At 46.1% G+C, this 22,500-nt stretch overlaps 1 protein-coding gene across 2 annotated transcripts in view; it reads right to left on the bottom strand.

Annotated features, from left to right (window-relative positions):
• LOC106592297 (G protein-coupled receptor kinase 6) overlaps positions 1–21,499 on the bottom strand; it is a 93,378-nt gene extending 71,879 nt beyond the window's left edge. For both annotated transcript variants that reach the window (XM_045716299.1, XM_045716300.1), the window contains exon 1: positions 21,078–21,499. In XM_045716299.1, coding sequence (XP_045572255.1) covers positions 21,078–21,129 — 52 coding nt within the window. In that variant the 5' untranslated portion in view covers positions 21,130–21,499. The remainder of the gene's footprint in view (positions 1–21,077) is intronic.
• Between the last annotated feature and the right edge of the window lie 1,001 nt (positions 21,500–22,500).

Below are 22,500 nucleotides of genomic sequence, written 5' to 3'. Positions count from 1 at the left end.
AGTGGTTAGAGGGGGGAGGCAGGTAGCCTAGTGGTTAGAGTGGAGGCAGGTAGCCTAGTGGTTAGAGGAGAGGCAGCTAGCCTAGTGGTTAGAGGAGAGGCAGCTAGCCTAGTGGTTAGAGGGGAGGCAGCTAGCCTAGTGGTTAGAGGGGAGGCAGCTAGCCTAGTGGTTAGAGGAGGCAGCTAGCCTAGTGGTTAGAGGGGAGGCAGCTAGCCTAGTGGTTAGAGGAGGCAGGTAGCCTAGTGGTTAGAGGAGGCAGGTAGCCTAGTGGTTAGAGGAGGCAGGTAGCCTAGTGGTTAGAGGAGGCAGGTAGCCTAGTGGTTAGAGGAGGCAGGTAGCCTAGTGGTTAGAGGAGGCAGGTAGCCTAGTGGTTAGAGGAGGCAGGTAGCCTAGTGGTTAGAGGAGGCAGGTAGCCTAGTGGTTAGAGGAGGCAGGTAGCCTAGTGGTTAGAGGAGGCAGCTAGCCTAGTGGTTAGAGGAGGCAGCTAGCCTAGTGGTTAGAGGAGGCAGCTAGCCTAGTGGTTAGAGGGGAGGCAGGTAGCCTAGTGGTTAGAGGGGAGGCAGGTAGCCTAGTGGTTAGAGGGGAGGCAGGTAGCCTAGTGGTTAGAGCGTTGGTCCAGTAACTGAAAGGTTGCTGGATTGAATCCCTGAGCTGACAAGGTAAAAATCTGTCATTCTGCCCCTGAACAAGGCAGTTAACCCACTGTTCCCCTGAACAAGGCAGTTAACCCAGTGTTCCCCTGAACAAGGCAGTTAACCCAGTGATCCCCTGAACAAGGCAGTTAACCCAGTGTTCCCAGGATGTCCAGTGTTACAGCATTACCTCACGTCCCTCATTATCAACACCTATTGATTAGTCATGTTGACGCTGCTGTAAAGGTCTAACCTCATTATCAACACCTATTTATTAGTCATGTTGACGCTGCTGTAAAGGTCTAACCTCATTATCAACACCTGTTTATTAGTCATGTTGACGCTGCTGTAAAGGTCTAACCTCATTATCAACACCTGTTTATTAGTCATGTTGACGCTGCTGTAAAGGTCTAACCTCATTATCAACACCTATTGATTAGTCATGTTGAAGCTGCTGTAAAGGTCTAACCTCATTATCAACACCTGTTTATTAGTCATGTTGAAGCTGCTGTAAAGGTCTAACCTCATTATCAACACCTATTGATTAGTCATGTTGACGCTGCTGTAAAGGCCTAACCTCATTATCAACACCTGTTTATTAGTCATGTTGACGCTGCTGTAAAGGTCTAACCTCATTATCAATACCTATTGATTAGTCATGTTGAAGCTGCTGTAAAGGTCTAACCTCATTATCAACACCTGTTGATTAGTCATGTTGACGCTGCTGTAAAGGCCTAACCTCATTATCAACACCTATTTATTAGTCATGTTGACGCTGCTGTAAAGGCCTAACCTCATTATCAACACCTATTGATTAGTCATGTTGACGCTGCTGTAAAGGTCTAACCTCATTATCAACACCTATTGATTAGTCATGTTGAAGCTGCTGTAAAGGTCTAACCTCATTATCAACACCTATTGATTAGTCATGTTGACGCTGCTGTAAAGGTCTAACCTCATTATCAACACCTATTTATTAGTCATGTTGACGCTGCTGTAAAGGTCTAACCTCATTATCAACACCTGTTTATTAGTCATGTTGACGCTGCTGTAAAGGCCTAACCTCATTATCAACACCTGTTTATTAGTCATGTTGACGCTGCTGTAAAGGTCTAACCTCATTATCAACACCTATTGATTAGTCATGTTGACGCTGCTGTAAAGGTCTAACCTCATTATCAACACCTATTGATTAGTCATGTTGACGCTGCTGTAAAGGCCTAACCTCATTATCAACACCTGTTTATTAGTCATGTTGACGCTGCTGTAAAGGCCTAACCTCATTATCAACACCTATTGATTAGTCATGTTGACGCTGCTGTAAAGGCCTAACCTCATTATCAACACCTATTGATTAGTCATGTTGACGCTGCTGTAAAGGCCTAACCTCATTATCAACACCTGTTTATTAGTCATGTTGACGCTGCTGTAAAGGTCTAACCTCATTATCAACACCTGTTTATTAGTCATGTTGACGCTGCTGTAAAGGACTAACCTCATTATCAACACCTGTTTATTAGTCATGTTGACGCTGCTGTAAAGGTCTAACCTCATTATCAACACCTGTTTATTAGTCATGTTGACGCTGCTGTAAAGGTCTAACCTCATTATCAACACCTATTTATTAGTCATGTTGACGCTGCTGTAAAGGTCTAACCTCATTATCAACACCTGTTGATTAGTCATGTTGACGCTGCTGTAAAGGTCTAACCTCATTATCAACACCTGTTTATTAGTCATGTTGACGCTGCTGTAAAGGTCTAACCTCATTATCAACACCTGTTTATTAGTCATGTTGACGCTGCTGTAAAGGTCTAACCTCATTATCAACACCTGTTTATTAGTCATGTTGACGCTGCTGTAAAGGTCTAACCTCATTATCAACACCTATTGATTAGTCATGTTGACGCTGCTGTAAAGGTCTAACCTCATTATCAACACCTGTTTATTAGTCATGTTGACGCTGCTGTAAAGGTCTAACCTCATTATCAACACCTGTTTATTAGTCATGTTGACGCTGCTGTAAAGGTCTAACCTCATTATCAACACCTGTTTATTAGTCATGTTGACGCTGCTGTAAAGGTCTAACCTCATTATCAACACCTGTTTATTAGTCATGTTGACGCTGCTGTAAAGGCCTAACCTCATTATCAACACCTGTTTATTAGTCATGTTGACGCTGCTGTAAAGGTCTAACCTCATTATCAACACCTGTTTATTAGTCATGTTGAAGCTGCTGTAAAGGTCTAACCTCATTATCAACACCTGTTTATTAGTCATGTTGACGCTGCTGTAAAGGCCTAACCTCATTATCAACACCTGTTTATTAGTCATGTTGACGCTGCTGTAAAGGTCTAACCTCACGTTGAGGTCGTTCCACGTCCCTCATGTGTTTCATTACAGGCTTGTTATTAAGATTCATATCTAATCCCTCCTAAACCTCCATGTGCTGATCATCAGAGCTTTACACTGATTCAACTCACTTCTGTAGTTGTTGCTTCAAAACATTTACCAGCCATCAAATCATATGCTTTTATTTTCTTTCAAATAACTTGCATATATTTAAAAATACTTTAAAAATATTATGTGGTTTTCTGAGAGGTATTCAAAATAGTTGAAAATATGATATGGTTTTCTGAGAGGTATTCAAAATAGTTTAAAATGTTATTATTTGGTTTTCTGAGAGGTATTCAAAATAGTTGAAAATATGGTTTTCTGAGACCTGTATTTGAATATCAAAAGAAACTAGTTGCCTTTTAGTTTAAATATAAACGATATTACCTTGAGTATTTGAAAAGTAGATATTTTCCAAATAAACTACTAAATACTATTTTCTGCAAACGTGCGAGCACACACACACACACACTTCTCAAAGAGCTAAAGCCTATGAGATATGAATGGCTTGTTTCTGCCCAGTCAAGACATCAGGAAGTAGTATCAGTCTGTCTGATAGTCAACACAGGCCTGCGTTTGATTAAGGTACTGTATATCTGTATAGTTACACTCATCAATTAGGGACAGACAGAAAGAGACAGACAGACAGACAGACAGACAGACAGACAGACAGACAGACAGACAGACAGACAGACAGACAGACAGACAGACAGACAGACAGACAGACAGACAGACAGACAGACAGACAGACAGACAGACAGACAGACAGACGAAAGACAGAGACAGACAGAGAAAGACAGATGAGAGAGGAGACACCGAGAGAGACAGAGAGAGGAGACAGAGATGAGAGAGACAGAGAGATGAGAGAGAGACAGAGAGATGAGAGAGAGAGAGACAGAGAGATGAGAGAGAGAGAGAGAGACAGAGAGATGAGACAGAGAGATGAGACACAGAGACAGAGAGAGACACAGAGACAGAGAGAGACACAGAGACAGAGAGAGACACTGAGACAGAGAGAGACACTGAGACAGAGAGAGACACTGAGACAGAGAGAGACACTGAGACAGAGAGAGACACTGAGACAGAGAGAGACACTGAGACAGAGAGAGACACTGAGACAGAGAGAGACACAGAGAGAACAGGAGGTTGTATGTGTGTATTCCTCATAAAGCATGACTAACTCCAGTCGTGTCTTTGTTCAAACAGACTTGTATTTATTTGGACTGGTGACTCGTCTCATGCGACTGTTTGAAGTCCACTAGCCACCTGCAACAACAGTTCTCAGTCTCTGGCCCAAAAACTATCATCCTCCGAACCAGAACACCGACCTATAGGTCTCAATGTAAAGGATACAGACCACTAACCTATAGGTCTCAATGTAAAGGATACAGACCACTAACCTATAGGTCTCAATGTAAAGGATACAGACCACTAACCTATAGGTCTCAATGTAAAGGATACAGACCACTAACCTATAGGTCTCAATGTAAAGGATACAGACCACTAACCTATAGGTCTCAATGTAAAGGATACAGACCACTAACCTATAGGTCTCAATGTAAAGGATACAGACCACTAACCTATAGGTCTCAATGTAAAGGATACAGACCACTAACCTATAGGTCTCAATGTAAAGGATACAGACCACTAACCTATAGGTCTCAATGTAAAGGATACAGACCACTAACCTATAGGTCTCAATGTAAAGGATACAGACCACTAACCTATAGGTCTCAATGTAAAGGATACAGACCACTAACCTATAGGTCTCAATGTAAAGGATACAGACCACTAACCTATAGGTCTCAATGTAAAGGATACAGACCACTAACCTATAGGTCTCAATGTAAAGGATACAGACCACTAACCTATAGGTCTCAATGTAAAGGATACAGACCACTAACCTATAGGTCTCAATGTAAAGGATACAGACCACTAACCTATAGGTCTCAATGTAAAGGATACAGACCACTAACCTATAGGTCTCAATGTAAAGGATACAGACCACTAACCTATAGGTCTCAATGTAAAGGATACAGACCACTAACCTATAGGTCTCAATGTAAAGGATACAGACCACTAACCTATAGGTCTCAATGTAAAGGATACAGACCACTAACCTATAGGTCTCAATGTAAAGGATACAGACCACTAACCTATAGGTCTCAATGTAAAGGATACAGACCACTAACCTATAGGTCTCAATGTAAAGGATACAGACCACTAACCTATAGGTCTCAATGTAAAGACAGACCACTAACCTGAAGGTCTCTCTGCTTATCTCTCCCCCTTCTCTTTCACAAGTGTTCCTCCTCCCCTCTGTCTCCACCTTCTCATCCCCCTTTCATTCCTCTCCTGGTTCTGCTCTCCTTCATTCCTCTCCTGGTTCTGAGGCAGGCTCCTATATGCCTCTGTGGTGGCCCCCGAGGCAGGCTCCTATATGCCTCTGTGGTGGCCCCCGAGGCAGGATCCTATATGCCTCTGTGGTGGCCCCCGAGGCAGGCTCCTATATGCCTCTGTGGTGGGCCCCGAGGCAGGCTCCTATATGCCTCTGTGGTGGGCCCCGAGGCAGGCTCCTATATGCCTCTGTGGTGGGCCCCGAGGCAGGCTCCTATATGCCTCTGTGGTGGGCCCCGAGGCAGGCTCCTATATGCCTCTGTGGTGTGGCCCCGAGGCAGGCTCCTATATGCCTCTGTGGTGGCCCCGAGGCAGGCTCCTATATGCCTCTGTGGTGGCCCCGAGGCAGGCTCCTATATGCCTCTGTGGTGGCCCCGAGGCAGGCTCCTATATGCCTCTGTGGTGGCCCCGAGGCAGGCTCCTATATGCCTCTGTGGTGGCCCCGAGGCAGGCTCCTATATGCCTCTGTGGTGGCCCCGAGGCAGGCTCCTATATGCCTCTGTGGCGGCCCCGAGGCAGGCTCATGGTCTCGTGATGTGATAGCTCTGCCTGCGACTTCAAAAATCTGTGTGGTCTAGCGGTCAAGATGTTGGTTTCTCCCGTGAGAGACCCGGGTTAGACACCTTCTCAGAAGTCTTCCCTCAGATACCACTGTGTGACTGGGTTGTGTTCCAGAGGCACCAAAAGGAACAAAAAACATCTAAAAACAGGGTGGGAACTTCCTGGACCTGTCCAATAAGAAACACTATTTAAAACATTTCCTTTGCATGACCTATAGAAAAGGACCACGGCTATGGTGTTAGCCTGCATTTATTAGCCTTGCGGTCTTAGGCTGGCTAACACTTGTTGTCAACGTGTGTGTGTGTGTCCAGTAGGGTGTTTCCTGTGACTGACGTCTGTAAAACACACTGCTTTGTGACAGCTCCCTTCATGTGGTTCCCTTCCTACAGTTATTAGACCCACAAAATGGGCTGTGACTGGGAAACTGTGACGCATGTGTTGCGTATGTAGCGTTAGCAGCTACCGCTAGCTCCAACCACATCTGTTGTGTATTTAGCATTAGCGGCTACCACTAACTCCAACCACATCTGTTGCGTATGTAGCATTAGCGGCTACCGCTAGCTCCAACCACATGCGATGCGTATGTAGCATTAGCAGCTAGGCTATGCAGCTAGGTTAGCATCTTGACTGACTCGGCCTAAATGGGCATATTTTAACATTGTGTGAACATCACAAGGTTGGCTCTGCCAGCTGGCTTATTAAATGTTTTAGAGTCTATTTGTAAAATTAACCATCTGGCATGCTGTTATTATACTGTACTGTGTTTAAATGGCTTGTGTGTGTCCCAAATTACTCTAGTCCCTATGTAGTGCACTACTTTAGACCAGGGCCTATAGGAAGGGAATAGGGGGATGCAGTCTTATTTTTTCAGATCCAGATACAGGCCTAATAATGTAGGTTTTTTTTGTGAAGTGTTTTACAACGTCACTCAGCTGTGCAGACACACAGACATCTCCAAGTACTACCCAGACCCCTCTCCCCCTCCAAGCGCTACCCAGACCCCTCTCCCCCTCCAAGCGCTACCCAGACCCCTCTCCCCCTCCAAGCGCTACCCAGACCCCTCTCCCCCTCCAAGCGCTACCCAGACCCCTCTCCCCTCCAAGCGCTACCCAGACCTCTCTCCCCTCCAAGCGCTACCCAGACCTCTCTCCCCTCCAAGCGCTACCCAGACCTCTCTCCCCCTCCAAGCGCTACCCAGACCTCTCTCCCCCTCCAAGCGCTACCCAGACCTCTCTCCCCCTCCAAGCGCTACCCAGACCCCTCTCCCCCTCCAAGCGCTACCCAGACCCCTCTCCCCCTCCAAGCGCTACCCAGACCCCTCTCCCCCTCCAAGCGCTACCCAGACCCCTCTCCCCCTCCAAGCGCTACCCAGACCCCTCTCCCCCTCCAAGCGCTACCCAGACCCCTCTCCCCTCCAATCACTACCCAGACCCCTCTCGCCCTCCAAGCACTACCCAGACCCCTCTCGCCCTCCAAGCACTACCCAGACCCCTCTCGCCCTCCAAGCACTACCCAGACCCCTCTCCCCCTCCAAGCACTACCCAGACCCCTCTCCCCCTCCAAGCACTACCCAGACCCCTCTCCCCCTCCAAGCACTACCCAGACCCCTCTCGCCCTCCAAGCACTACCCAGACCCCTCTCGCCCTCCAAGCACTACCCAGACCCCTCTCCCCCTCCAAGCACTACAACCCCTCTCCCCCTCCAAGCACTACACCCCTCTCCCCCTCCAAGCACTACAGACCCTCTCCCCCTCCAAGCACTATACCCTCTCCCCCTCCAAGCACTATACCCTCTCCCCCTCCAAGCACTATACCCTCTCCCCCTCCAAGCACTATACCCTCTCCCCCTCCAAGCACTATACCCTCTCCCCCTCCAAGCACTATACCCTCTCCCCCTCCAAGCACTATACCCTCTCCCCCTCCAAGCACTACACCCTCTCCCCCTCCAAGCACTACACCCTCTCCCCCCTCCAAGCACTACACCCTCTCCCCCCTCCAAGCACTACACCCTCTCCAAGCACTACACCCCCTCCCCCTCCAAGCACTACACCCCTCCCCCCTCCAAGCACTACACCCTCTCCCCCTCCAAGCACTACACCCTCTCCCCCCTCCAAGCACTACACCCTCTCCCCCTCCAAGCGCTACACCCTCTCCCCCTCCAAGCGCTACACCCTCTCCCCCCTCCAAGCGCTACACCCTCTCCCCCTCCAAGCACTATACCCTCTCCCCCTCCAAGCACTATACCCTCTCCCCCTCCAAGCACTATACCCTCTCCCCCTCCAAGCACTACACCCTCTCCCCCTCCAAGCACTATACCCTCTCCCCCTCCAAGCACTATACCCTCTCCCCCTCCAAGCACTATACCCTCTCCCCCTCCAAGCACTATACCCTCTCCCCCTCCAAGCACTATACCCTCTCCCCCTCCAAGCACTATACCCTCTCCCCCTCCAAGCACTATACCCTCTCCCCCTCCAAGCACTACACCCTCTCCCCCTCCAAGCACTACACCCTCTCCCCCTCCAAGCACTACACCCTCTCCCCCTCCAAGCACTATACCCTCTCCCCCTCCAAGCACTACACCCTCTCCCCCCTCCAAGCACTACACCCTCTCCCCCCTCCAAGCACTACACCCTCTCCCCCCTCCAAGCACTACACCCTCTCCAAGCACTACACCCCTCCCCCTCCAAGCACTACACCCCTCCCCCCTCCAAGCACTACACCCTCTCCCCCTCCAAGCACTACACCCTCTCCCCCTCCAAGCACTACACCCTCTCCCCCCTCCAAGCACTACACCCTCTCCCCCCTCCAAGCACTACACCCTCTCCCCCCTCCAAGCGCTACACCCTCTCCCCCCTCCAAGCGCTACACCCTCTCCCCCCTCCAAGGGGGGAGAGGAGAACCACCAGTCTGTCTGATGACCTCTAACCCCTGACCCTACTAGTCTCCCTGAGGGGGGTCACAGGAGAACCACCAGTCTGTCTGATGACCAGTGGTGAAAAAGTACCTAAATGTCATACTTGAGTAAAAGTAAAGATAAGAAAATGACAAAAGTAAAAGTGACCAGGAAAATACTAGAGTAAAAGTCTAAAAGTATTTGGTTTTAAATATACTTGAGTATCAAAAGTATAAATAATGTTTTATTCCTTATAATAAGCAAACCAGACACAAGTTTTTAAATTTACAGATATCCAGGGGCACAGTTACACTCAGTCATAATTTACAAATGAAGCATGTGTGTTTAGTGAGTCCTCCAGATCAGAGGCAGTAGAGATGACCAGGGATGTTCTCTGTTTAGTGAGTCCACCAGATCAGAGGCAGTAGGGATGACCAGGGATGTTCTCTGTTTAGTGTGTCCACCAGATCAGAGGCAGTAGAGATGATAAGTGTGTGAATTGGACCATGTTCCTGTCCTGCTAATCACTCAAAATATAACAAGTACTTTTGGGTGTCACAGAAAATGTAAAAAGAGTAAAAAGTACAGTATTTTCTTTATGAATGTAGTGAAGTAAAAGTTGTCAAAAATATAAATAGTAAAGTACAGATACCAACAACAAAAAAATACTTAAGTAAAAATACTTGAAAGTACTTTCCACCACTGCCAAGTACTACCCAGATGTGCAGACACACAGACCCCTTGTAGCTAGTGATCCTACAAGGATGTCTGTCTGTGTCTGTCTGTGTCTGTCTGTCTGTGTTTTTTTCTCTAATCGTCAGATAGGTCCCCTAAAGCAACATCCTGGTCCTCAGACAATAGAAACCAATAGAAAGCCGTTTGAACTATTTTTAGGCAGGGAGGCAGGCTGATACGGGCCATTGAAACCAGAATGAACCATAGGAACTACAAGTTGAGGTCAAACAAGCGGCAATACATGACAATGGTTGAGTCCCAAATGGCACCCTATGTAGGGCACTGCTTTTGACCAGGGCCCATAGGACTTTGGTCAAAAGTAATGCACTATATAGAGAATAGGGTACCATATAGGCTTGGGCAGTATACCGTATACCGGGGTATTTGGAAAAAGCCACAGGACATTTATTTATTTATTTGAATATGTCTAGCTACTATTTAATGAAATATCTGCAGTCAACTTGTGCAAAACCTTAGAAGATAAAGCAGATTGTGTTCTTCATTTCACCTGTCACATGTTTCATCGTGAAGCTTCCCGGTGGTCCCCAGTCACGTGATGTTTTGTTTACAAGCACACAGTGACGACAAGAGACAGTAATACTCTTGATCCAGGAGGGGACTCCCTGCTGTTACCAAGCGAAGCTTGATTTGGGAAGAGGCTAACCACTGGAAGAAGCTAACTAGTTACTAAATTAGCAAACCGAATGCACAGCTGCAGAGCATTTAGCACATTCTAGACAGTTAACTGCTAACTATTAAGTTATCTAGCTTGCAATTTTTTGTTGTGAATTCCATAAAGGTAACTAGCTCACCAGTAGCCTTGTGAGTCACAGCCCGCTCCTGGTGAGCTAGTTACCTTATGGAATAGTAGCATTGTGTTTTGTGCAGCAAACTGCCAGTAGCATTGAGTTGTGTGCAGCAAACTGCCAGTAGCATTGTGTTGTGTGCAGCAAACTGCCAGTAGCATTGTGTTGTGTGTGTGCAGCAAACTGCCAGTAGCATTGTGTTGTGTGTGTGCAGCAAACTGCCAGTAGCATTGTGTTGTGTGTGTGCAGCAAACAGCCAGTAGCATTGTGTTGTGTGTGTGCAGCAAACAGCCAGTAGCATTGTGTTGTGTGTGTGCAGCAAACAGCCAGTAGCATTGTGTTGTGTGAAGCAAACTGCCAGTAGCATTGTGTTGTGTGCAGCAAACTGCCAGTAGCATTGTGTTGTGTGCAGCAAACTGCCAGTAGCATTGTGTTGTGTGCAGCAAACTGCCCGTAGCATTGTGTTGTGTGCAGCAAACTGCCAGTAGCATTGTGTTGTGTGTGCAGCAAACTGCCAGTAGCATTGTGTTGTGTGTGTGCAGCAAACAGCCAGTAGCATTATGTTGTGTGTGTGCAGCAAACAGCCAGTAGCATTGTGTTGTGTGAAGCAAACTGCCAGTAGCATTGTGTTGTGTGCAGCAAACTGCCAGTAGCATTGTGTTGTGTGCAGCAAACTGCCAGTAGCATTGTGTTGTGTGCAGCAAACTGCCCGTAGCATTGTGTTGTGTGCAGCAAACTGCCAGTAGCATTGTGTTGTGTGTGCAGCAAACTGCCAGTAGCATTGTGTTGTGTGTGTGCAGCAAACAGCCAGTAGCATTATGTTGTGTGTGTGCAGCAAACAGCCAGTAGCATTGTGTTGTGTGTGTGCAGCAAACAGCCAGTAGCATTGTGTTGTGTGTGTGCAGCAAACAGCCAGTAGCATTGTGTTGTGTGAAGCAAACTGCCAGTAGCATTGTGTTGTGTGCAGCAAACTGCCAGTAGCATTGTGTTGTGTGCAGCAAACTGCCAGTAGAATTGTGTTGTTTGTAGCAAACTGCCAGTAGCATTGTGTTGTGTGCAGCAAACTGCCAGTAGAATTGTGTTGTTTGTAGCAAACTGCCAGTAGCATTGTGTTGTTTGCAGCAAACTGCCAGTAGCATTGTGTTGTTTGCAGCAAACTGCCAGTAGCATTGTGTTGTGTGCAGCAAACTGCCAGTACCATTGTGTTGTGTGCAGCAAACTGCCAGTACCATTGTGTTGTTTGCAGCAAACTGCCAGTAGAATTGTGTGTTGTTGTGTGCAGCAAACTGCCAGTAGTATTGTGTTTTGTTGTGTGCAGCAAACTGCCAGTAGAATTGTGTTTTGTGCAGCAAACTGCCAGTAGCATTGTGTTTTGTGCAGCAAACTGCCAGTAGCATTGTGTTTTGTGCAGCAAACTGCCAGTAGCATTGTGTTTTGTGCAGCAAACTGCCAGTAGCATTGTGTTTTGTGCAGCAAACTGCCAGTAGCATTGTGTTTTGTGCAGCAAACTGCCAGTAGCATTGTGTTTTGTGCAGCAAACTGCCAGTAGCATTGTGTTTTGTGCAGCAAACTGCCAGTAGCATTGTGTTTTGTGCAGCAAACTGCCAGTAGCATTGTGTTTTGTGCAGCAAACTGCCCGTAGCATTGTGTTGTTTGCAGCAAACTGCCAGTAGCATTGTGTTTTGTTGTGTGCAGCAAACTGCCAGTAGCATTGTGTTTTGTTGTGTGCAGCAAACTGCCAGTAGCATTGTGTTGTGTTGTGTGCAGCAAACAGCCAGTAGCATTGTGTTGTTTGCAGCAAACTGCCAGTAGCATTGTGTTGTGTGCAGCAAACTGCCAGTAGCATTGTGTTGTGTGCAGCAAACTGCCAGTAGCATTGTGTTGTGTGCAGCAAACTGCCCGTAGCATTGTGTTGTGTGCAGCAAACTGCCAGTAGCATTGTGTTGTGTGTGTGCAGCAAACTGCCCGTAGCATTGTGTTTTGTGCAGCAAACTGCCAGTAGAATTTGAGTTACTTGTATAGTTTAGGTCAGAGACTATAGAATGTTCGTAATGCGCTCGTTAGCATTTGGTTAGCATTCTCTATGGGATTTTCCATGTATTTAGCATTACTAACCTTCGGATTAAAGAGCCTCAGTGGGGATTCAAAAACAGCACCCCTTGTGTTTTGTAATGGTATTTATTATGGATCCCCATTAGTTCCTGCCAAGGCAGCAGCTACTCTTCCTGGGGTTTATTATGGATCCCCATTAGTTCCTGCCAAGGCAGCAGCTACTCTTCCTGGGGTTTATTATGGATCCCCATTAGTTCCTGCCAAGGCAGCAGCTACTCTTCCTGGGGTTTATTATGGATCCCCATTAGTTCCTGCCAAGGCAGCAGCTACTCTTCCTGGGGTTTATTATGGATCCCCATTAGTTCCTGCCAAGACAGCAGCTACTCTTCCTGGGGTTTATTATGGATCCCCATTAGTTCCTGCCAAGGCAGCAGCTACTCTTCCTGGGGTTTATTATGGATCCCCATTAGTTCCTGCCAAGGCAGCAGCTACTCTTCCTGGGGTTTATTATGGATCCCCATTAGTTCCTGCCAAGGCAGCAGCTACACTTCCTGGGGTTTATTATGGATCCCCATTAGTTCCTGCCAAGGCAGCAGCTACTCTTCCTGGGGTTTATTATGGATCCCCATTAGTTCCTGCCAAGGCAGCAGCTACACTTCCTGGGGTTTATTATGGATCCCCATTAGTTCCTGCCAAGGCAGCAGCTACTCTTCCTGGGGTTTATTATGGATCCTCATTAGTTCCTGCCAAGGCAGCAGCTACACTTCCTGGGGTTTATTATGGATCCCCATTAGTTCCTGCCAAGGCAGCAGCTACACTTCCTGGGGTTTATTATGGATCCCCATTAGTTAAATACGGAAGAGACATTTCAGTTGGACAACTGACTAGGTATCCCCCTTTCCCCTTTCCTGGGGTCCAAACACATTAAAAGAACTTACGTTACATATAAAACCAAAGATAAACCAGTTCATCATGTAACATTACTACACCATACTAAATGTATACCACCACCATACAGCAACGTGTGTGTAGACTGGGGGTGTCGGCTGGGGGTGTTTGCGCGTTTGAGCAGGTGTCTGTTCCTGTGTGTCTCTTCACAGTCCCCACTCTAGCATAAGGTGTATTTTTAAATCTGATTTTACTGCTAGCATCAGTTACTTGACGTGGAATAGAGTTCCATGTAGTCATGGCTCTATGTAGTACTGTGCGCCTCCCATAGTCTGTTCTGGACTCGGGGACTGTGAAGAGACCTCTGGTGCCATGTCTGGTGGGGTTGTCATGGGTGTCTGAGCTGTGTGCCAGTAGTTTAAACAGACAGCTCGGTGCTTTCAACATGTCAACACTTACAAAAACAAGTAGTGATGAAGTCAGTCTCCCCTGTTCTGAGCCAGCCCTGCTGCCCTGTTCTGAGCCAGCCGTGCTGCCCTGTTCTGAGCCAGCCGCGCCGCCCTGTTCTGAGCCCTGTTCTGAGCCCTGTTCTGAGCCCTGTTCTGAGCCAGCCCTGCTGCCCTGTTCTGAGCCAGCCGTGCTGCCCTGTTCTGAGTCAGTCCCTCTTTATGGCACCTGACCACACGACTGAACAGTAGTCCAGATGTGACAAATCTAGGGCCTGTAGGACCTGCCTTGTTGATAGTGTTGTTAAAGGCAGAGCAACGCTTTAATTACAAACAGTGGCAATACTACCCAACATCCCCGGTATGGCAAAAGGTCAGTATGACAATCTGGATAGCGGCCCCAAGCCTTGTACCATATGGGAAATAACCCGTTATCTCAAAGCTGAGAACATCTGTACAGCCCTGAAACCACTTCCCCTTGACGGTGCGGGTTGTTATTGTTGAAACTGTCAGTGCACTACCCACCCAACGGACCGGGCACACCCTTAGCACCTTGTGAGAGAACCAATGTGGTCGACTGACTCGCCAGCGTCCTAAAATGGCACCCTATGTCCTTTATAGAGCAGGGTCCCTGGTCAAAAGTAGTGCACTACATAGGGAATAGGGTGCCAACTCTGGTCAGAAGTACCGCACTATATAGGGAATAGGGTGCGATTTCAGAGACATGCCCTTGTGATGGGAACCTACCATGCGGTTGATTGTGAGTCAGTCAAGAATCTTCCTGTTTCATCAGAAGGAGAGGACATCTAACCAGATATGATGCTCATAGACTTGGTCTTTACTGAGACTGTTTCATCAGAAGGAGAAAACATCTAACCAGATATGATGCTCATAGACTTGGTCTTTACTGAGACTGTTTCATCAGAAGGAGAAAACATCTAACCAGATATGATGCTCATAGACTTGGTCTTTACTGAGACTGTTTCATCAGAAGGAGAGGACATCTAACCAGATGTGATGCTCATAGACTTGGTCTTTACTGAGACTGTTTCATCAGAAGGAGAGGACATCTAACCAGATGTGATGCTCATAGACTTGGTCTTTACTGAGACTGTTTCATCAGAAGGAGAGGACATCTAACCAGATGTGATGCTCATAGACTTGGTCTTTACTGAGACTGTTTCATCAGAAGGAGAGGACATCTAACCAGATATGATGCTCATAGACTTGGTCTTTACTGAGACTGTTTCATCAGAAGGAGAAAACATCTAACCAGATATGATGCTCATAGACTTGGTCTTTACTGAGACTGTTTCACAGAAGGAGAAAACATCTAACTAGATGTGATGCTCATAGACTTGGTCTTTACTGAGACTGTTTCATCAGAAGGAGAAAACATCTAACCAGATATGACGCTCATAGACTTGGTCTGTGGTCAAAACACTTTTAAAAAAGACACACCCTATCCCCTCAACCCTCAAACTAAGTGGACACTTCTGATGACGTCTGATGAGTATACACTTGCAGGGCGAGTGGCGAGGGAATGATTTTTAAATGGACCGCTCTTGCCCGGAAATTCATCCCTCGTTCATCCTGCGATGATTGTGTTTTCAGCCACCGGTGGCTTGTGGGTGCTTTATATGAGCTACAGTCAATTATGATTTCATATCTACTTATATTAACATTACGCCTACTGTAGGATAGCTAGCAAATTAATTAGCTAACTGACGTTAGCCTGCCTAGCTGGAACTTCTGAAGAACGAAAATGTTTTATTTCTACAATTTCCAAAAGATAAACAAAAACATATTTACTTTTTAACGAGACGTGTTTGAGCTGTCATGTGCATTAGTAGCACAATTTCTAACTTATTTGCATTTGTTTTTAACCAAGTGTATGTTGACTTCTCCATTGATGTCGTTTTTAAGTTTTCGCAGACTTTTCTTAGCGGATGTACAATCGTCGCAAATTGAATTCTGGGGAGTTTCAGGCCCCGGAGTGAACATAAATGTACACTCGCAAACTCGACTAACAAGGAGGCCTGAGGGGTTTACGTTGTAAACTTCCCTTGATTGGCTAATCATTTGGACCACCTTCCAAGATGGCCCCAAGGGCATAAGGTGAGGGTAAGTGGACAAGGGTGTGTCTTTTAAGTGTTTGGACCGCAGCCTTGGTCATTACTGAGACTGTTTCACACAAGGAGTAAACATCTAACCAGATACACTACATGACCAAAAGTATGTGGACACCTGCTCTTTGAACATCTCATTCCAAAATCATGAGCATTAATATGGAGTTGGTGCTGTAACAGCCTTCACTCTTCTGGGAAGGATTTCCACTAGATGTTGGAACATTGCTGCGGGGACATGCTGCCATTCAGCCACAAGAGCAGTAGTGAGGTCTGCCACTGATGTTGGGTGATTAGGCCTGGCTCGAAGTCGGCATTACAATTCATCCCAAAGTTGTTTGATGGGGTTGAGGTCAGGGCTATGTGCATGCCAGTCAAGTTCTTCCACACCAATCTCGACAAACCACTTCTGCATGGACCTCACTTTGTACACGGGGGCATTGTCATGCTGAAACAGGAAAGGACCTTCCCCAAACTGCTGCCACAAAGTTGGAAGCACAGAATCGTCTAGAATGTCATTGTATGCTGTAGCATTAAGATTTCCCTTCACAGGAACTAAGAGGACCGAACCATGAATAACAGCCCCAGACCATTATTTCTCCTCCACCAAACTTTACAGTTGGCACTCTGCATTGTGGCAGGTAGCGTTCTCCTGGCATCCGCTAAACCCAGATTCATCCGTCGGACTGCCAGACGATGAAGCGTGATTCATGACTCCAGAGAACGCGTTTCCACTGCTCCACAGTTCAATATCTTTACACCACTCCAGCCAATGCTTGGCATTGCACATGGTGATCTTAGGCTTGTGTGCGGCAGCTCGGCCATGGAAACCCATTTCATGAAGCTCCTGACGAACAGTTCTTGTGCTGACGTTGCTTCCAGAGGCAGTTTGGAACTCAGAAGTGAGTGTTGCAACCGAGGACAGACAATTTTTTACGTGGTACAGCACTTTCGATGGTCCCGTTCTGTGAGCTTGTGTGGCCTACCACGTCGAGGCTGAGCCGTTGTTGCTCCTAGACGTTTCCACTTCACCATAACAGCACTTACAGTTGAACATGGCAGCTCTAGCAGGGCAGAAATACAAACTGACTTGTTGGAAAGGTGGCATCCTATAACGGTGCCATGTTGAAAGTCACTGAGCTCTTCAAGTAAGGCCATTCTACTTATAATGTTTGTCTATGGAGATTGCATGGCTGTGTGCTCGATTTTATACATCTGTCAGCAATGGGTGTGGCTGAAATAGCTGAATCTACTAATTTGAAGGGGTGTCCACATATACATACACACACAGAGAGAGAAATGAGATACTGAGGATTATATTAAATACTGCTTTGATGTCATTCAAGCCAAACACCCGTGAGTCCAAATGTCCACGACATCACATCCTGGGTTGTTCTGAACAGAACGGGCCTGTTTGTCTATTGAGTGCACCTGAATGCACTCATGACTTCTTCCTATACGCACACAACTTACCATCCGTTTCTCTGAATGACCTTGTGAAAGCCGAACACTGTAAGATCGTATTTAATAACTTAGCTAGTCATGTTGGCAGGAGAACATGCGTTCAAAATCAGGCCCACCTGACCCAGACTGGGATTTAGAAATGGGGTCGTTTCTGTATTGAGTAAACAACAACAGTAATTGTGTGATGGCGGAGATGCAGGGTTGTGTTCCTAATGAAACGACTACCAGGGTGCCAACGCTAGCTTCTGAACGGCACAGCTAGGAGAGCTCCAAATGTTTACCTTATAGTTCAACACTCTTCTTCCAGTCATAAAAGTGCATTGAAATTGCTTAGGGACCGTGCACACTTTGAAAGAGTGTGTGGCCACTTGGAGACACTAGTTAGTCCTCTCACTGAAACCCACAGTCTGGAGAGGTGTCCCCCCACTTAGAAACACTCAAACCCACAGTCTGGAGAGGTGTCCCCCCACTTAGAAACACTCAAACCCACAGTCTGGAGAGGTGTGTGTCCACTTGGAAACACTCAAACCCACAGTCTGGAGAGGTGTGTCCACTCAAACCCACAGTCTGGAGAGATGTGTGTCCACTCAAACCCACAGTCTGGAGAGGTGTGTCCACTCAAACCCACAGTCTGGAGAGGTGTGTGTCCACTCACTCAAACCCACAGTCTGGAGAGATGTGTGTCCACTCAAACCCACAGTCTGGAGAGATGTGTGTCCACTCAAACCCACAGTCTGGAGAGATGTGTGTCCACTCAAACCCACAGTCTGGAGAGATGTGTGTCCACTCAAACCCACAGTCTGGAGAGGTGTGTGTCCACTTAGAAACACTCAAACCCACAGTCTGGAGAGGTGTGTCCACTCAAACCCACAGTCTGGAGAGATGTGTGTCCACTCAAACCCACAGTCTGGAGAGATGTGTGTCCACTCAAACCCACAGTCTGGAGAGGTGTGTGTCCACTCAGAAACACTCAAACCCACAGTCTGGAGAGGTGTGTGTCCACTTGAAAACACTCAAACCCACAGTCTGGAGAGATGTGAGGCCACTTGGAAACACTACTTAGTCCTCTCACTCACCTGGACATTGATTAAGGCAGCCCTCCGCACCTCTCTGATTCAGAGGGGTTGGGTTAAATGTGGAAGACACATTTCAGTTGAATGCATTGTTGTACAACTGACTAGGTATCCCCCCCTTTCCCATTGTTTTGTTTTATGTTGTACTTACCCCATATTTTCCAGGAATATTCTCATGTTACTGAATGTATCCAAAGTATTTTTCAGATTTCGTTATCAACATATGCGGTGAAAAAGTACAGTAAATGTAAAATGCACATCAAATCAACAGTGTAATGTTTGGATTCAGTCATGTGTCAGGTGAACTGTTGTGTCCTAAACTTTAACCTAATAATGTTCCTATAACCTCCAAAGTGTTCCCTTTCTACTGCTACCATGTTTATGCTTATTCACATTTATTCTATTAAAAAAAACTAAAAAACATTTCAATTTAGCTCTATCCATATTAGGCCAATTCCCAGGAGAGTAAAGGGTTTATAACACGAGGCTACATTACAATAGATATGTTTAGCAGGGCCTGTGTGAACGCAACAAGATCTTTGACTTCAGATTGTGACGTTGATGTGGGTTGCGTATTGACGTTGACTAGTTAAAGATAGCATGAATGTTCTGTATTCCGGCTTGCAGAGCGTAACTTAATAGAATTCTGTGTATTATGATGATACACATATATCCCAGGAAGCTACACACACGTACGTTGGTCCAATCAAAGATTATTAGACGTGTACCTCATTCTGACGTCCGCTGTCCTAATGTTGTTTTACATTGTTGCACTTCTCTCTATGAAGATCTGTCGTTAACAATCATCAAGCCATGCCGCACGCGTGATAAGAAACCATATTCATTAAATGTAACACTTTTCTCCCCCCCCCAACAGAAGATACAGTGTAGCTGAGTCCCTTCTCTCCTCACCGCTGTACTGACAACAAACTACCGACATCCTCTCTGTCTATCTTATAACCATTCCTCCACAACAGGGGATATTCAACTCTTACCCTACGAGAGCGTTTCCCAAGGTCCGTGCACGGTTTCCCCCTAACACTACACAGCGGATTCAAAGTATCAAAGCTTGATGATTAGTTAACTATTTCAATCCGCTGTGTAGTGCTGGGGCAACAAAAACGAAATGTGCACCGACTTTGGATAACCCGAGGTCCGGACCCTGCTGGTTCTGTTCTACCAGATCATTCATTTCACCCACCTGGTGTCCCAGGTCTAAAACCAGTCCCTGATTAGAGGGGGACATAATATATAAAAAAAATTAAAAGCATTGGAACTGGTTTCGAGTTCCAGAGTTGTATTTGAGGGGGTCCAAACAGGAAAAACACACATCTACCTTTCTCTCTTCAATCAAACCTGACGATAAAAAGACAGCCAGACAGGACGGCATCAATCGACCACTTGTGGTATTAGTCCGGTATGTTGTGCTGTAGTCCTCAGGCCTGCGGCTTGAGTTGTGCACCTTCCCCATGTCGATGGTACACACTTGGGGGTACACTGTGTGCGATTTGGCCGCTTTACCCAGGCCCGAGAAAGACCCAGAGCTCCCGGTCTCCGTCTGGGGAAACACACGGAGTGGGTCCCCTTCTCTTTGGCAGGATGGCGATGCACTGGCATTAATATATCTGCGTCAAATAACGTGACACACAGACTACACACATTTGAACCGCTAAAGCAGGCAGAAGATCCATTGAAAGCCGTATGCAAAATATCGCTAATGTATCAAGTCGATAGCCTGTTCTATCAGGTAATGGAGCTGGAAGCAGGTTGCTACAGGATATTTCAGGACTGTGTCGCCTATACTACGAAAACGATCTGCTGTTGCTACTAGCCTACCGTCATATCAACCTATCCATTGATATGTTGCTACTAGCCTACCGTCATATCAACCTTTCCGTTGATATGTTGTTACTAGCCTACCGTCATATCAACCTATCCATTGATATGTTGCTACTAGCCTACCGTCATATCAACCTTTCCGTTGATATGTTGTTACTAGCCTACCGTCATATCAACCTATCCATTGATATGTTGCTACTAGCCTACCGTCATATCAACCTATCCATTGATCTGTTGCTACTAGTCTACCGTCATATCAACCTAACCATTGATCTGCTGTTACTACTACAGTAGCCTCCCGCCATATCAACCTTTTTCCGTTCAGATAGTCATTAGAAACACGAATCCAATATCAAACAGTGATATAGCCTAATCGATAATCGTTATTATCGATGCTGCGAAACTCAAACCCGATCGTTGTATCGATTAGGCCTGGATAGTGCTGTATTTTATGTGACCAGAGTTACAATGATTAACAAGTAGGTAGGCTACAATTTAACACAAGGCTTTATGTTTCCCCTATAGTCAGCCAGTCAAGACGATGGGGAAACCACTGCGTAGGGAGAGAAATAGATCTAGAGAGAGAGAGGGGGGGGGTCGAGAGAAAGATCTGTGTAGAACACAATCCAAGCGATAGCCCCCCAAAAAACTGAGCCTTGCTTTGTTATGATTATCACCCCTTTCTCCCTCTCTCGCTCTCTCTCTCCCTCGACATGTTCCCCCCTCCAGTACGTTAACCATGTAATGTCGTCGTTTCAGTACAATGTCTTACCTTCTCTCGCCTTCAGCAGCACCGTGTTGGCGACTATATTCTCTATCTCCATGGTAATGGTCAGTAAGTGTAAGATCCGTCTCCCATACAGACTAGGCAATACATTTCACTTCAACTGAAAAGATGAAGGTAGCGGCACCCGATGATGGTGAATTCTGCAGCTGGCGCATAGCCTTCGCTTGCTCTCCCAAGTTCGGCGGGTTACCAGGTGTTGGTTTTTTTTGCAATCGTGGTGGGCTACTAGTTCGCCGACGACTCCATCGTTTGATGTTTTCGGCCAAAAAACTCTTAACCTTTTAGGCTAAACAACAACGGCGGCTACTATTGTAGTTAAAGCTATAACGCTTGTTAGCATTCAAAGCCTCTCCTGCCTTCGTTATTTTTCCTTCCTGCTCGGCTCTCAGCTTCGTTCGTTCCCTCCCCTCCCCTCCCCAGAGGCGTCATGCACATAGGGGGCACGTCCCCCCTCATATTTGTCTTGTATTTAAAAAATAAATAAAATTAAGTGTTTATTTTGTTGTTTCTCTGTAATACTACTAGCCACCTACATATGTAGGATTTTAATTTGAGCCCATTTGCTACAGACGGAAAATAATCCTGCAGCAAAAGGAAATATGGATTATAATTAATGAAAATGTTTGTGGGGATTGATACATTTTTCATAATGGAAATTACAAACTTCAGAATACTTTTTAAACCTTAAATACATTACAAGGTTCACCTTTATTGCTTTGCAGGAAAGTCCTCCTGCAACAGGGTGATCTAATTAAATCCTACATCTGTAGCAATTTTATGAAATTGGCTTTAGCTAATATAGATAGGTTCCCAATCTCCCAACCATGAAGACATTTCAGGCTATCAATCAATCAATTAAATGTATTTATAAAGCCCTTTTTACATCAGTCGATGTCACAAAGTGCTATACAGAAACCCAGCCTAAAACCCCAAACAGCAAGCAATGCAGGTGTAGAGGTAATCAAGTTAGAGTAGCTATCTTATCTTATCTAACTATCTTAGCTGGCATGCATGCTGGCAAGGTTGGTAGGCTTTAGAAAAGTAAGAAATAACTTCATGTACTGATAAGACTGACATTCCTTTCAATCTTTTATCCAGATTTTAGCAGAGATGCAGAGAAGCATATTTCATATATATATATATATATATATATATATATACATACAAGAACCTCCATTCAGCTCAAGAGGTATGCATAAAAATAATCTCATTTTTTTACAAAGAATTAAGCATAATGATTATGGCTCTAGATTGCAAGACAAGGTGGTTTAAGGTGTTTGAAAAATGAAAAATTCTCCAACTTTCAGATGGGGGGGAGCCCCCCTCGGCCCACCCCAAGCCATCCTCGCATACTGTACTTTGTGGCCCCTCAGATGTTTGGGGTGCACGACGCCCCTGCCCCTTCCCT

Source organism: Salmo salar, chromosome ssa04 (genome assembly GCF_905237065.1).
Source record: "Salmo salar chromosome ssa04, Ssal_v3.1, whole genome shotgun sequence".
NCBI lineage: Eukaryota > Metazoa > Chordata > Actinopteri > Salmoniformes > Salmonidae > Salmo > Salmo salar.
This window is presented reverse-complemented; position numbering and strand designations above follow the sequence as displayed.